The sequence below is a fragment of the Cornus florida genome, unplaced genomic scaffold, assembly GCF_030987335.1.
Source record: "Cornus florida cultivar Cherokee Brave unplaced genomic scaffold, ASM3098733v1 CherokeeBrave_3.0.0_Hap2_Chr11, whole genome shotgun sequence".
Lineage (NCBI taxonomy): Eukaryota > Viridiplantae > Streptophyta > Magnoliopsida > Cornales > Cornaceae > Cornus > Cornus florida.
This window is the reverse complement of record NW_026775581.1, coordinates 127479542-127491857: the sequence shown is the minus strand read 5'-3', so window position 1 is coordinate 127491857 and position 12316 is coordinate 127479542. Positions and strand designations below refer to the sequence as shown.

Sequence of the window (12316 nt, the reverse complement as noted above, 5' to 3'; positions counted from 1 at the left end):
CTTGAATAACTTCAATTGGATCCTTATGCATCTTCTTTGCAATGGAAATGCTCTCATTCCTGCAACATCTGACATATAGATTTTTTAATAGCTTTGATCAAATATGAGAAAAAATAAAGATACTACATAATCAAAGTGCACTTAGAAATCTATTTAAAAAATAAATTAACATTATAATAGTTTTGTTAAAATAAAAACTTTAGATTAGTAAATTGTAATTACAAATACGGATGTCAATACTCTGCCTCATGACAACAATGCCACTATTTATAACTTTTTCAGACACTAAGGCTTTTTCTTGATGATGTGACCATTCATCTTTATCTGCCATGGTGTAAGGCCACTTCAAATTATTTGGCTTTTTTTTCAATCACATGGCTAGTCACAGAATATGACTCTCACTGAAAAAATCAGCTCTTGTAGATACACAAAACCAATCCACTTTCTCATCTTATCATCACATGGGTAAAGTTTAAAATAGTGGTGTTAGGTGTATAACACGACAACTATTATGAAGACACCCCTATCATGCCAAAGAGAGAGATGTGTAAGTCCCTTTTGCCAAATCATGATATGGGTAAAATTCATTCACATGTCTGTGAATTGGGCTCTATAAATAGACATATGGCATATGCACAAAACCATAACATTAGCACTAGTAAATCTCAGTTGTTGATCTATGGATCGAAAGTATATAGAACGAAAGTACTCGTTAAGAGATGCATGGATTGAAAGTAGTTGTTTTACATTCTCAATCGTTCTCAAAACTATTCCATTTATAATTCCTCACATCGATGGTTCATTTTTTTTTGTAAAACTAACCTGGCATGTAATCATCGTCGCCTCCATCGAGATTTGGTGTGTATTTATTTTTCAATGTGTTCAAGTGTGTATTTATTTTTCCCTCAATAAACGTTTCAAAAGTGTTTTTACAAATGTACCCTGTATTTATTTTGCTATTATTTGGCTTCTATTCATTATAGCATTATAAGCTATTCCATTTTTAACTCCTCATATTTGAAACTATTCCATTTTTAACTCCTCACGACATTTCGTGAGGCCATGAGACCCCTCCGACGTATAGGATTTTGCTGCTTGCCATTGTCTTCAACCATCAAATGTTCTTCCTTCATATATAAGAAAATACTAGGAAATCTCCTCAGTATATATAATAAGATAGTAGGAAATTTTCGAACTCTAGTGAATTGTCTTCCATAAATTCATGCTAACCCTTGTAAAAATATTTTGTGTTATTAACCTCTCTCACTTCAACCCGCTACGATTTGCTTGCATAACTCCTAATTATAGACTTGGAAGGTAAAACTCTATCAAATTGCTTAAGGAACGCTGGTGGAAGTTGTAGTCGTTGAGAGCTCCGTTCCGGGAGAAAAACTTTGAAGAACTATGGACACAAATCAGGTAAGGAAAACTTTTTGCAAAGTACTATTTCATAATGGAACTGGCTTAAAAGCAGCTTCTTTACCTATTAGGGAGAGAATAATTGTTTTTAGGATATCTTATAGAAAAAAAAAAAAATTAGCTTATGTGTAATGTTTTAAGTGATGTTGGACTATATTTTGTATTACTCATTCCCTCAAGTTAGATAGATTGGAATAAAGTTTGTACTCTTTATGGCACTAATGGATTTATTTATGGATGTAATGTGCAACCTAATTAGCGGTGTGGGTTATAATACCATTTTCAATTGCAAAAATAAATCCCTTTTGCGAAGGTAACACTTTTTTTCCAAAGGTACCACATTTTTGAACTGAAGGTACCACTTTTTGGCGTCAAGGTACCACGTTTTCTCTAAACACTTATTCATGGCGCTAATGGAGCTATTTGTGGATGTAATGTGCAAGAAAATTAGCGGTGTGGGGTGCAATACCATTTTCAATTGCAAAAATAAATCTCTTTTGCAAAGGTACCACTTTTTTTCCAAAGGTACCATGTTATTGAACTAAAGGTACCACTTTTTGGCGTCAAGGTACCACGTTTTCTCTAAACACTTATTCGTGGCGCTAATGGAGCTATTTGTGGATGTAATGTGCAAGAAAATTAGCGGTGTGGGGTGCAATACCATTTTCAATTGCAAAAATAAATCTCTTTTGTAAAGGTACCACTTTTTTTCCAAAGGTACCATGTTATTGAACTAAAGGTACCACTTTTTGGCATCAAGGTACCACGTTTTCTCTAAACACTTATTCATGGCGCTAATGGAGCTATTTATGGATGTAATGTGCAACTTAATTAGAAATGCGGGGTGTAATACCATTTTCAATTGCAAAAATAAATCTCTTTTGTAAAGGTACCACTTTTTTTCCAAAGGTACCATGTTATTGAACTAAAGGTACCACTTTTTGGCATCAAGGTACCACGTTTTCTCTAAACACTTATTCATGGAGCTAATGGAGCTATTTATGGATGTAATGTGCAACTTAATTAGAAATGCGGGGTGTAATACCATTTTCAATTGCAAAAATAAATCTCTTTTGTAAAGGTACCACTTTTTTTCCAAAGGTACCATGTTATTGAACTAAAGGTACCACTTTTTGGCATCAAGGTACCACGTTTTCTCTAAACACTTATTCATGGCGCTAATGGAGCTATTTATGGATGTAATGTGCAACTTAATTAGAAATGCGGGGTGTAATACCATTTTCAATTGCAAAAATAAATCTCTTTTGCAAAGGTACCACTTTTTTTTCAAAGGTACCATGTTATTGAACTAAAGGTACCACTTTTTGGCGTCAAGGTACCACGTTTTCTCTAAACACTTATTCATGGCGCTAATGGAGCTATTTGTGGATGTAATGTGCAAGAAAATTAGCTGTGTGGGGTGCAATACCATTTTCAATTGCAAAAATAAATCTCTTTTGCAAAGGTACCACTTTTTTTCCAAAGGTACCATGTTATTGAACTAAAGGTACCACTTTTTGGCGTCAAGGTACCACGTTTTCTCTAAACACTTATTCATGGCGCTAATGGAGCTATTTGTGGATGTAATGTGCAAGAAAATTAGCGGTGTGGGGTGCAATACCATTTTCAATTGCAAAAATAAATCTCTTTTGCAAAGGTACCACTTTTTTTCCAAAGGTACCATGTTATTGAACTAAAGGTACCACTTTTTGGCGTCAAGGTACCACGTTTTCTCTAAACACTTATTCATGGCGCTAATGGAGCTATTTGTGGATGTAATGTGCAAGAAAATTAGCGGTGTGGGGTGCAATACCATTTTCAATTGCAAAAATAAATCTCTTTTGCAAAGGTACCACTTTTTTTCCAAAGGTACCATGTTATTGAACTAAAGGTACCACTTTTTGGTGTCAAGGTACCACGTTTTCTCTAAACACTTATTCATGGCGCTAATGGAGCTATTTGTGGATGTAATGTGCAAGAAAATTAGCGGTGTGGGGTGCAATACCATTTTCAATTGCAAAAATAAATCTCTTTTGCAAAGGTACCACTTTTTTTCCAAAGGTACCATGTTATTGAACTAAAGGTACCACTTATTTATGGATGTAATGTGCAACCTAATTAGCGGTGTGGGGTATAAAACCACGTTTTCAACTGCAAAAATAAATTCCTTTTGCGAAGGTACCACTTTTTTTCCAAAGGTACCACGTTTTTGAACTGAAGGTACTCATTTTTGGCGTCAAGGTACCACGTTTTCTCTAAACACTTATTCATGGCGCTAATGGAACTGTTTGTGGATGTAATGTGCAACTTAATTAGCGATGTGAGGTGTAATACCATATTCAATTGCAAAAATTGGTACCTTTTGTAAAGGTACTACTTTTTTCCCAAAGGGACCACGTTTTTTGAACTGAAGGTACTTCTTTTTGGCGTCAAGGTACCACGTTTTCTCTAAGGAAGATCCAAACCAATTTTTCATTCATTAAACTATCCATTTATCGACACCATGGAACCAAGGAAGATCCAAACCAATTTTTCATTCATTATAAACTGCTTCAGTTTTAAACTCCATCAAATTTGAAATTAGTACATTAATATAGTAGTGAAAGAAATTTCATTGAGACCCTAATATAATAAGCCATACAATACTAATTCCTGAGAACCCAAAAGAGTAACTTCATTTGATTTCATGTAAGGTAGATGCCAATATAATAAGCCATACAATAGTTGCAAAAATATACCAACCTAATCCACAATCAAAAGTTGCAAAGCTACTATTCTTTAAAACTTTAAAAATAGCTAACACCAACAGAGTGCAAAATACATGAAAAAAAAATGACACTATTCAACAATACAAATGTCCCATATCCCACATCATTTCAGGTACCACTTTTTAGAAAATTCAACGATCGTCCTATCCCACTTCCTCTAGCTTCCAACTGGGCAAATACTGGTATGTGAGGTTCCTTGAGGTAAATGGTACCTTGTTAGCTGATGGAGGTGATGTTAGAATCATAAAAATAAAAAATAAAAAATAAAATTACTAACCACAAGTAAGCTGATGGAAGCTTACTTGAAATCAACATGCTTGACCAAATGGATAAAGTGCTTTGTTCTTTACAAAATCCTTCATTGTGTTATTGTCATCTGAAAGCAAATTTGAAGCAATAATTGCACGTAATCTATCAACATCCACCTGCAAATTAAACCAGGTAAAGACAAATCATGAATATAGGATTGGGAAATGGACTTCATGCGTGAATACATATAAGTGTAAATAGATAGGAATCTAGTGTTGCAGAAACTATATATTTGATAAAGAAAACTTTTTCAACAATGTTGAATTTGGCATATGCACAAAATCTCGGTGATACTAAACTTTTATATGTGAAATATTGCATAAACAGGTAGCTTCATCCTTGGGAAATATGTTAGCAATTTGGTCAGATCAGCACAGAGACAGAACATAAACAAAACCAAAACAAATCTAATAATACGAAAGATCTCCCTGTCCCAAAATAGTTATCCCTTTTTACTGATTCCAAACACTCAATGGCACACACCTTTTTTCTGACATTCCAAAAGTAATCTTAAAGTGACTATTTATTTTGAAATTTTTTAATCATTCATTTCAATATGTCGTAGTTTCAGTATCTTTTGTGTTCGGTTCATTTTTAATGAGCACCACTAAGTACAGTGAAGTGACCATATTAACTGCAATATGTTCATTTAAAATGACAGGAGTCCAGTATTTGCGTATCTAATTGGTTAGGTGATGTAGGAAAAACAAGGTTGACTAATGATTTAAGCTACTGATCTCATACTGAATTCTTTGACAATGAAAAACTGTCTGAAAATATTTAAGAATATGCTATTCATTTAAACCTCATCTAGCAAAGCTGGTTTCTACTCGATAGGACCCATTATACAGTGGATGTCAAACATTTTCTATATCATTCATTACAAGGGAGTACTGTTGCTTACTTCATGTTAGATTAAAACTCACTAGAGCTGGATGCTTTCTCTTTCAAAAAAATGGCACACATTAAGGGTATACTGCATTAGGGGGTTCTAAGGTTGAAAATTTTGTTGCCTAAAGGGGTTGCTTACCGCTCTCTTTGTTTCAACACGTGCCATAGTCCCCTGGTCTTCCCGCTATTGACACTACGACATTGCAGCCTAGCGGGGAGAGATCGGAAAGCGAAGTACTTGCACACAAACATGGGTTTAAAAGATGCAAAAAGAAAAAAGAAAGGTATAAGCTGGAAAACGTGTAAAAACAGAATGGGGAGTGCAGTGAAGAGGAAGGAAAACGTTATAGTGGATGCATTTTGTGGTTGCATTAATTTTTTAAATTATGTTTGCATGTATTGGAATTGAAGACCCTCCAGTTTCAACCCTTGAACAAAAGTATGTAGGAATGTGGATCAGTTTTACAAATATATTTTTTGAAACCTTTAAAGGCAAGACCCATTTCTTCCTTTGAAGACTAATGACCAGTGGGTGCTTAGATTAACAATGCACCAATGGTTTAGAAGAAAACAGAGAATTAAATGATTAACGAAGAGTATCGAGGAGATTGTGTGATTTAGTAATTCGGTAATTTCTTCATTCGGGGAAAAAAATAAATAAGACCCATGTAAAAAATAGAATTGGGCTTCACCTTCTCTTTTGGGTGACTGAGTGAACCATCCCATTTCTCCATGAAGTCCAACATGAAAGCACCACAACTATCACTGAATAAAAGACTGTTTAGGTATCTGTTAATTATAATTGTGAACATAATCAGTACACCAAACTAGGAACATTAAGTGATAAAATTACCTATCGGGCTGTTGAGGTACGTTGGGCACATTGTATATGAAGTTTTGTAGATCTCTTCCGGTGAATACCTCAACCAACATTACCTACAAATGCACAATATATAAATGATTAGAGTAAAAAATTCAGTACCACGTTCTTCAACTTGTATACTTTACCGTCTTAATTTAACAGTAAATGAATACATAATCAAAAAAATGAGCTCATATGTAATAAGCGTTTACCAAATCTTTTGACATCTTGTCTGGAGTACGCTTATCATGCGAAGAATGTTTGTTTGAATCCAACACATCCATACGACTATCGCAAATGTTAAAGACATACAAGCACCAATGTTTCTCATTTACAAGTATTGGAAAGAAAAGCTGCATATTTAACAATGTAAAAATTTAATTACTTTTAGAATCATATTTTTTTGATAAAAGTATAATAATTATTTATGTTTGCAAGCGATAAATATTACCATATTGAATTGGCAAACTTTGTTATCATCGACATTCCTTATCCTTTTATAGTTGTTCCAAACTGCTTGTATTTTACCTTTCCTATCAACCACTTTTGAAGGTATCTTGGAAAGTTCAATCTGAAAATGCACACAATTGATAACCTAATATGTGTCAAACAAACATTCACTATAGATAGAAGAATTTGTTACCCCAATCGAAGGCGGAAAGAAAAATTTGGTTCCTCTACGCTTTTGTTTCAGCTGGAGCATTTGGCAATAGACTTCAACCACCTACAATGATCACATTTAAACCATTAATGCATGCGTGTGATTGGTTTGAAAAATCAATGAACTTTAAGTGAACATACCATATTTGATATCCAATGATTGTAAGAGATTGTTCTCATCTCTTTTCTTGTGAGGAAAATATCATTTATGTTCACCAGCATTTCACTATAATTAAACAATAACATATTAAGTGTTTGAGCATAGAAAGTAAGTAAATATAGAGCAAATAAGAAATTATTTATATAATTTCTCACTCATCATTTCTGCTCTCATCCATGGCATATGAGATGACTGCCTTTGCTTCTGGACGAAGGACACGCAATCGGTTGACCTTCATTTCAACCCAAGGTGATCCCTTATGGCGCCCAGGCTTTATAACACGTAATAAAGGGATCACTGCTTCCTGCACATCACGCTCCTCTTCCATTGCTGTGGAGGTTCCCACTTCCTCCTCCATTGGTGCGGGGATTTCTCCTTCCTCCTCCATGGGATCGTGTTTTGTAAAAGATTGCCAGGGTGAGTTTGCTTGTCTTGTGGAGGTTTCGAATTCCTCCTCCACTGGTATGTGGGATTCATCTTCCTCCTCAATCGGATTGTGTTGTGCAAACAATTGCGAAGATGGGTTAGGTTGTCGTGTGGATGAACTGGGTTCTGAGGATCTCGACCCCCTGCCTTGGCCTACATTGTGCCGTTGCTTCCATTTCTTAACAACTTTAATAATTTCATATGCCAACTCCTAACAATTTTAAACAAGTTTAATAAATATATATATCAGTTAATATATAAATGTAACCGTAGAGTTCCAAGTAATTATGAATATGCAAATATAACCGTATATTTAGTACCAATTATAAAAAGCCATAATTGACGTGATTACCTTATCGGCATCTTCAGATGTATCAGTTGTAAACTTTACCTCACCGAAGCCGAAACCATTATATTTATGCTTCTCCAAATTCAACCTCTCGCCTATTAATTTGTTGGTCCATCCACGTACGCATGACATCTCAGGCTTCGGTTTTGGTCCATTGACATCCACACGGTGTAGGTAGAAAAGCTACAACATATAAGCCATTATGATAATGACATTATAGCTATTTAAAATAAAATGATAGACACATTACAAATATTATATCTTAGAACATACCATGAGAAAGAACAAGCATCCATGTATGTATGTACAACCTTCTCTTCCTTCCTTTCCTTTATAGGACGCAATTCCTTTTTTCAACCAATCTAAAACAAACTTCCCCCAATTATATGATTTAATAGCATCCACATTGTCAACCGCTGCCAATAACCTTTTGCTTGTCTCATTTTTCGATATGGGTGCTAGAAGTGATCCGCAAGCGAAAAGGACAAAAGCCCTCTTGAAGTCATCCCCAACAGGAAGAACGTCTAATTGATGCACTAAGTTTGGCACTTCTATTACACCGTCCTTTAAAAAAATGCCATTTTCTAACCAATGTACACTTTGTACAATATAATTTGGCACATCTTCTCCTCTTCCCGAGGGTAGGCCAAGTACCTCTTCAACGTCACTTGGCGTAACATGGATCCGAGCGCCAGATTCAAGGGTGAGATGAGATGTTCTAGGGTCAAAGTGTTCTACCAACCATAAGCACAGGTTGCGCTTCAAAATGGTACACTCGATGTCTAAAAGGGACCCAAACCCAATCTCTTGTACGGCAACCTTTTTGTCTTCACTTAAATTGCAAACCGTTTCCTTGAATTTATTTGGAGAACACCGGGTATTCAACATCTACAAATAAATTACCAACACAGGCACATTAGATACAAAAAGGAAGGATAGAGCACATATATGGACATAACAGTCCAACTTAAATTTACCAATTTGCACTTCTACACATTACATGTTGAAAAGATTCAATCTCAAATCTGCTAGCTTACAAAGGCACTTGGGAGTACTCATATATTCCTAATTCATTAATTCAATACACATTCTTCGGAATTAATCCAACTAAGCACGTTAATGATAGGTAAAACACACAAAAATAAGCATATATAAAGCATCACTTAACCCAATCGAATAGATAAAAGGAAAAAAAAAAAAAACACTTACAGTTTTTATTTTTATTTCTTTTATTGAAATTGTTGAAAAGTTCTTTTCCTTGGATGTTAATGGTCGTATGGTTTACCTAATAAGGGAAGGAGGAAGGATCCAATGTCCTCATACCATTTGTTATAGGAATGAAGGTTCTACCTCGTATTTTTAATTAGAGAATAACTCTAGGGGTTTTTGATTACCATTGGAAATGCTCAGCTCAGAGGATAAGTAATGGACCTTTTTGTTGATGATCTTATGTTAATCACAGCTGGGATGTTGAATCTGTTAAAATACTGACAGAATCAATAGCTCAATTTAGTTTTAACTTCTATTTCTAGCTTGATTCCAAATAATGCAAAGAGGTGTCATATTCTGATCTGGTATAGAGACTGCTACTCAAAACCTAATTCTCAGAAAGCTTAATTTCTCTATTAGGACCCTCCCAATTAGATATTTGGGAGTTTTATTATTGTCTAATAGACTGAATAAACAGCACTGTGATCCTTTAATTGAGGAGTTTTGGACTACCAACTACTCATTTTGTGCTGGAAGGTTACAACTTATAAAGTCTATGCCATTCTCAGTGCAAGTTTATGTGGCTTCCCCCTTTAAATCTAGGACATTCAAAATTCAAACACACAATCAATTACCAATTAAGCACCCAAATTGGCCCACAAATATTAATAACATCAGTTTCTCGAGTCAAATAAATAAGTTAAGAATTATCCTTTTTCAAATAAAGTTTTATGACAACACCATGATAATGATGATTTTTATTTTTGGGAAGCACTGGAAGTGTTTTTGTTGCTTCTACAACTGAATAACTACACAAATCTTTCAACCTTCAAACACAAAAACACACACACAAAAGAAAATAAAAAAATAAAAAAATGAAAATTTTGTTGTTTATATATTAATAAATTTTGTTACTTTATATTGTACTTTGTTTCATATACAATTGGGTGCCTGTCTTAATTGACAGATTTATGCTTCATGCGGTTAACATCCAATTTATTATTAGCATGAAAAAAACTGGAATAAAAAATATATATATATATTTAAATAATTAAAGATATGACTTACCAGTATGAAGTGATGAAAGCACTCTAAAATATGGTAAGACCGTAGGGTGCTGCAATTGTAAAAATTATAATCCACAATAAGGGCCTTCAGCTTGTTCAAGACTAAAGTTCAACCCAAATTTACCAATTAGTCTTTCAAATCCTGCAAAGGGAGATCCTGTTTCAGTCATTATCTTCACAAATATTTATAACTAAAATTCATAAAAAAAAAAAAAAAAAGTATATAAAAAAGATCATAAAATTTTTCACCAAATAGGATTTAGTTTGCAAAACAAGAATTACAGTTACAAATCTCAGAACAAGATAACCATAAACACGAGAAGCTAGAATGAACACGAACAGTCATCTTAAGACATATACACCAACTTATTAACTATTAATAGAAAATCGAACATGACACAGATATTCAAATTTATAAGTCCAGTCTTCATTTAAGCTGAGTCTTATGCAGTAGTTATGCTACAAAATAGGAACCATATGCTTTAGCTTTTATGTTACTATAATTATAAATTAAGGAAGGCTATTCTAAGTGTAAAGAAATAAGAAAGTGTGCATCAGAAACAAAGAAATAAAGAAAGAATTAATGAAAGAAAATAGAGTTAGCATGCATAGGAATGCAAGGCTCTCTTCAAACTGGCAACTGTATGCTAAACTAAAAACTACTTCAACCCTTGTTTTCTTTAGATATACTCTTGTTGAAACTCAGAATTTGTAATTTGGTGGTTTGACAAATCTCACACATACATGTTACTTTCAGAAAAATATGTGTACATGAGTCCAGTTAACTGATGGGAGATATTCTGATGACGTTTTCTTGAGTCTCCGTTCAAGTTTCAAGCTTAAATAATTTATCCTATCATGAATTTATAAATAAGGTCACATCAAATCCAACTTCTAAATATTAATTTTTTTGTCTTTCTTAAAGGGCAATAAGAAAATTGAAGACCCAATCAGGGTCATCTCTCCTTTCTGCATTTCGATCAGCAAAAGGAGAAAAGGTTTTGGAAGTGGAAGGGACAATCACCAGCCAGCCGGTTCTTCAAGACGTGGGAATTTCTACATGGCCTAGTATATTTTTGTGATAGTTCAACTCTTTAGTATTCAAAATGCTACTTTATATATATATATATATATATATATATATATATATATATATATATTTGATAAAAAAAAAAAGGGGTCAGGTGACATGGTGAAAGCTTAAACTGGCCACTATAAGGAGACATATTTAAGTATGAGATCAGCCATTTCGTAGGCTGTAAACAAGCTGAGTCAAGCCAACTTTATAGAGCTTATGCTCAGCTTGGCTGGTTAGAAGCAGTGTCTGAGCTTAGTTTGAGCTTGGTTAATTTTTTAACAGTTGTGATCAAACTTGACTCACTCAAATAAACCAATTACTCAGCTCGGTTCGCATAAATGAATTGAGTTCTTAAGAAGTTCTGGAGGATGGGAAATTTGGAGCCTTGTTATCATAATTGTTAGTCAAAATAAAATACGCGCGTCATGCTTTGCAACTTCTCACTGTTGGAGCAAAAGATTGAGAAAATGTGTCTGTGTGACTGTAGATTCTTAGTTTTAATTGTTGATTAAATTTGGACCATTGACTTCTTTTTCTGTAAACAAATGAATATCAAATCTAAAAGATAGGTGAAACGCATGAAAAACTTAAATTAACAGGATAATCTGCCAAGGAATGCTCTACGATGTCTCTAAATGCTAGTTCAAAGTTTCAAATTATGTATCCACATAAGGTATAAAGGAAAAAACAATCATGAGACTTGCTACATCAACAATATTCAAACATATATACAATAATAACAACGAAATAGTAAAAAAAGGTTCAATAATTGCTGTACTACTTTCACAAGTGATTGAAATTTGCAATAAACTGTACATTATGCATAAAAAGGCTTCCTAATAACTATTGGAAAATCTGAAAATTTGGATACAAGTCCATTCAACCAATCTTTTCCTAAGTCCTTATACTTTATCCTATGTTTGGTTGCCAAGAAATTGGGAAAACAAGAAGAAATTAGGAAACATGGAATCTTGTAACAATTCTACTCCTTTATAGAAACTTGTTAATCTTAAAGTTTTTCTTCTTTCCTTATTTTCTCTGCTACCAAATAATAGACAGTTCAAAATTGTTGTGTTCTAGCCTAATTTAACCTACATCTTAACTTAAAAAGTCCAAGC

General features: G+C 33.9%; 1 protein-coding gene across 1 annotated transcript; it reads right to left on the bottom strand.

The window, feature by feature from the left end:
• Positions 1 to 4097: 4097 nt before the first annotated feature.
• Positions 4098 to 8427, bottom strand: LOC132285942 (uncharacterized). The gene is made up of 11 exons (XM_059788180.1): positions 8118 to 8427; positions 7848 to 8027; positions 7225 to 7706; positions 7051 to 7135; positions 6893 to 6973; positions 6701 to 6820; positions 6462 to 6602; positions 6241 to 6323; positions 6080 to 6152; positions 4490 to 4612; positions 4098 to 4407 (listed from the first exon to the last, which is right to left on the bottom strand). The coding sequence occupies exons 1-10, from the start codon at positions 8118 to 8120 to the stop codon at positions 4496 to 4498; spliced, it is 1365 nt and encodes a 454-aa protein (XP_059644163.1). The 5' UTR covers positions 8121 to 8427; the 3' UTR covers positions 4098 to 4407; positions 4490 to 4495.
• Between the last annotated feature and the right edge of the window lie 3889 nt (positions 8428 to 12316).

Coding starts and splice junctions, on each gene's coding strand:
- LOC132285942 (XM_059788180.1), bottom strand. Junction 6,821..6,892: donor TCTTTCCGCCTTCGATTGGG/GTAACAAATTCT, acceptor GTGCATTTTCAG/ATTGAACTTTCCAAGATACC. Junction 6,603..6,700: donor AAGTTTGCCAATTCAATATG/GTAATATTTATC, acceptor TTAAATATGCAG/CTTTTCTTTCCAATACTTGT.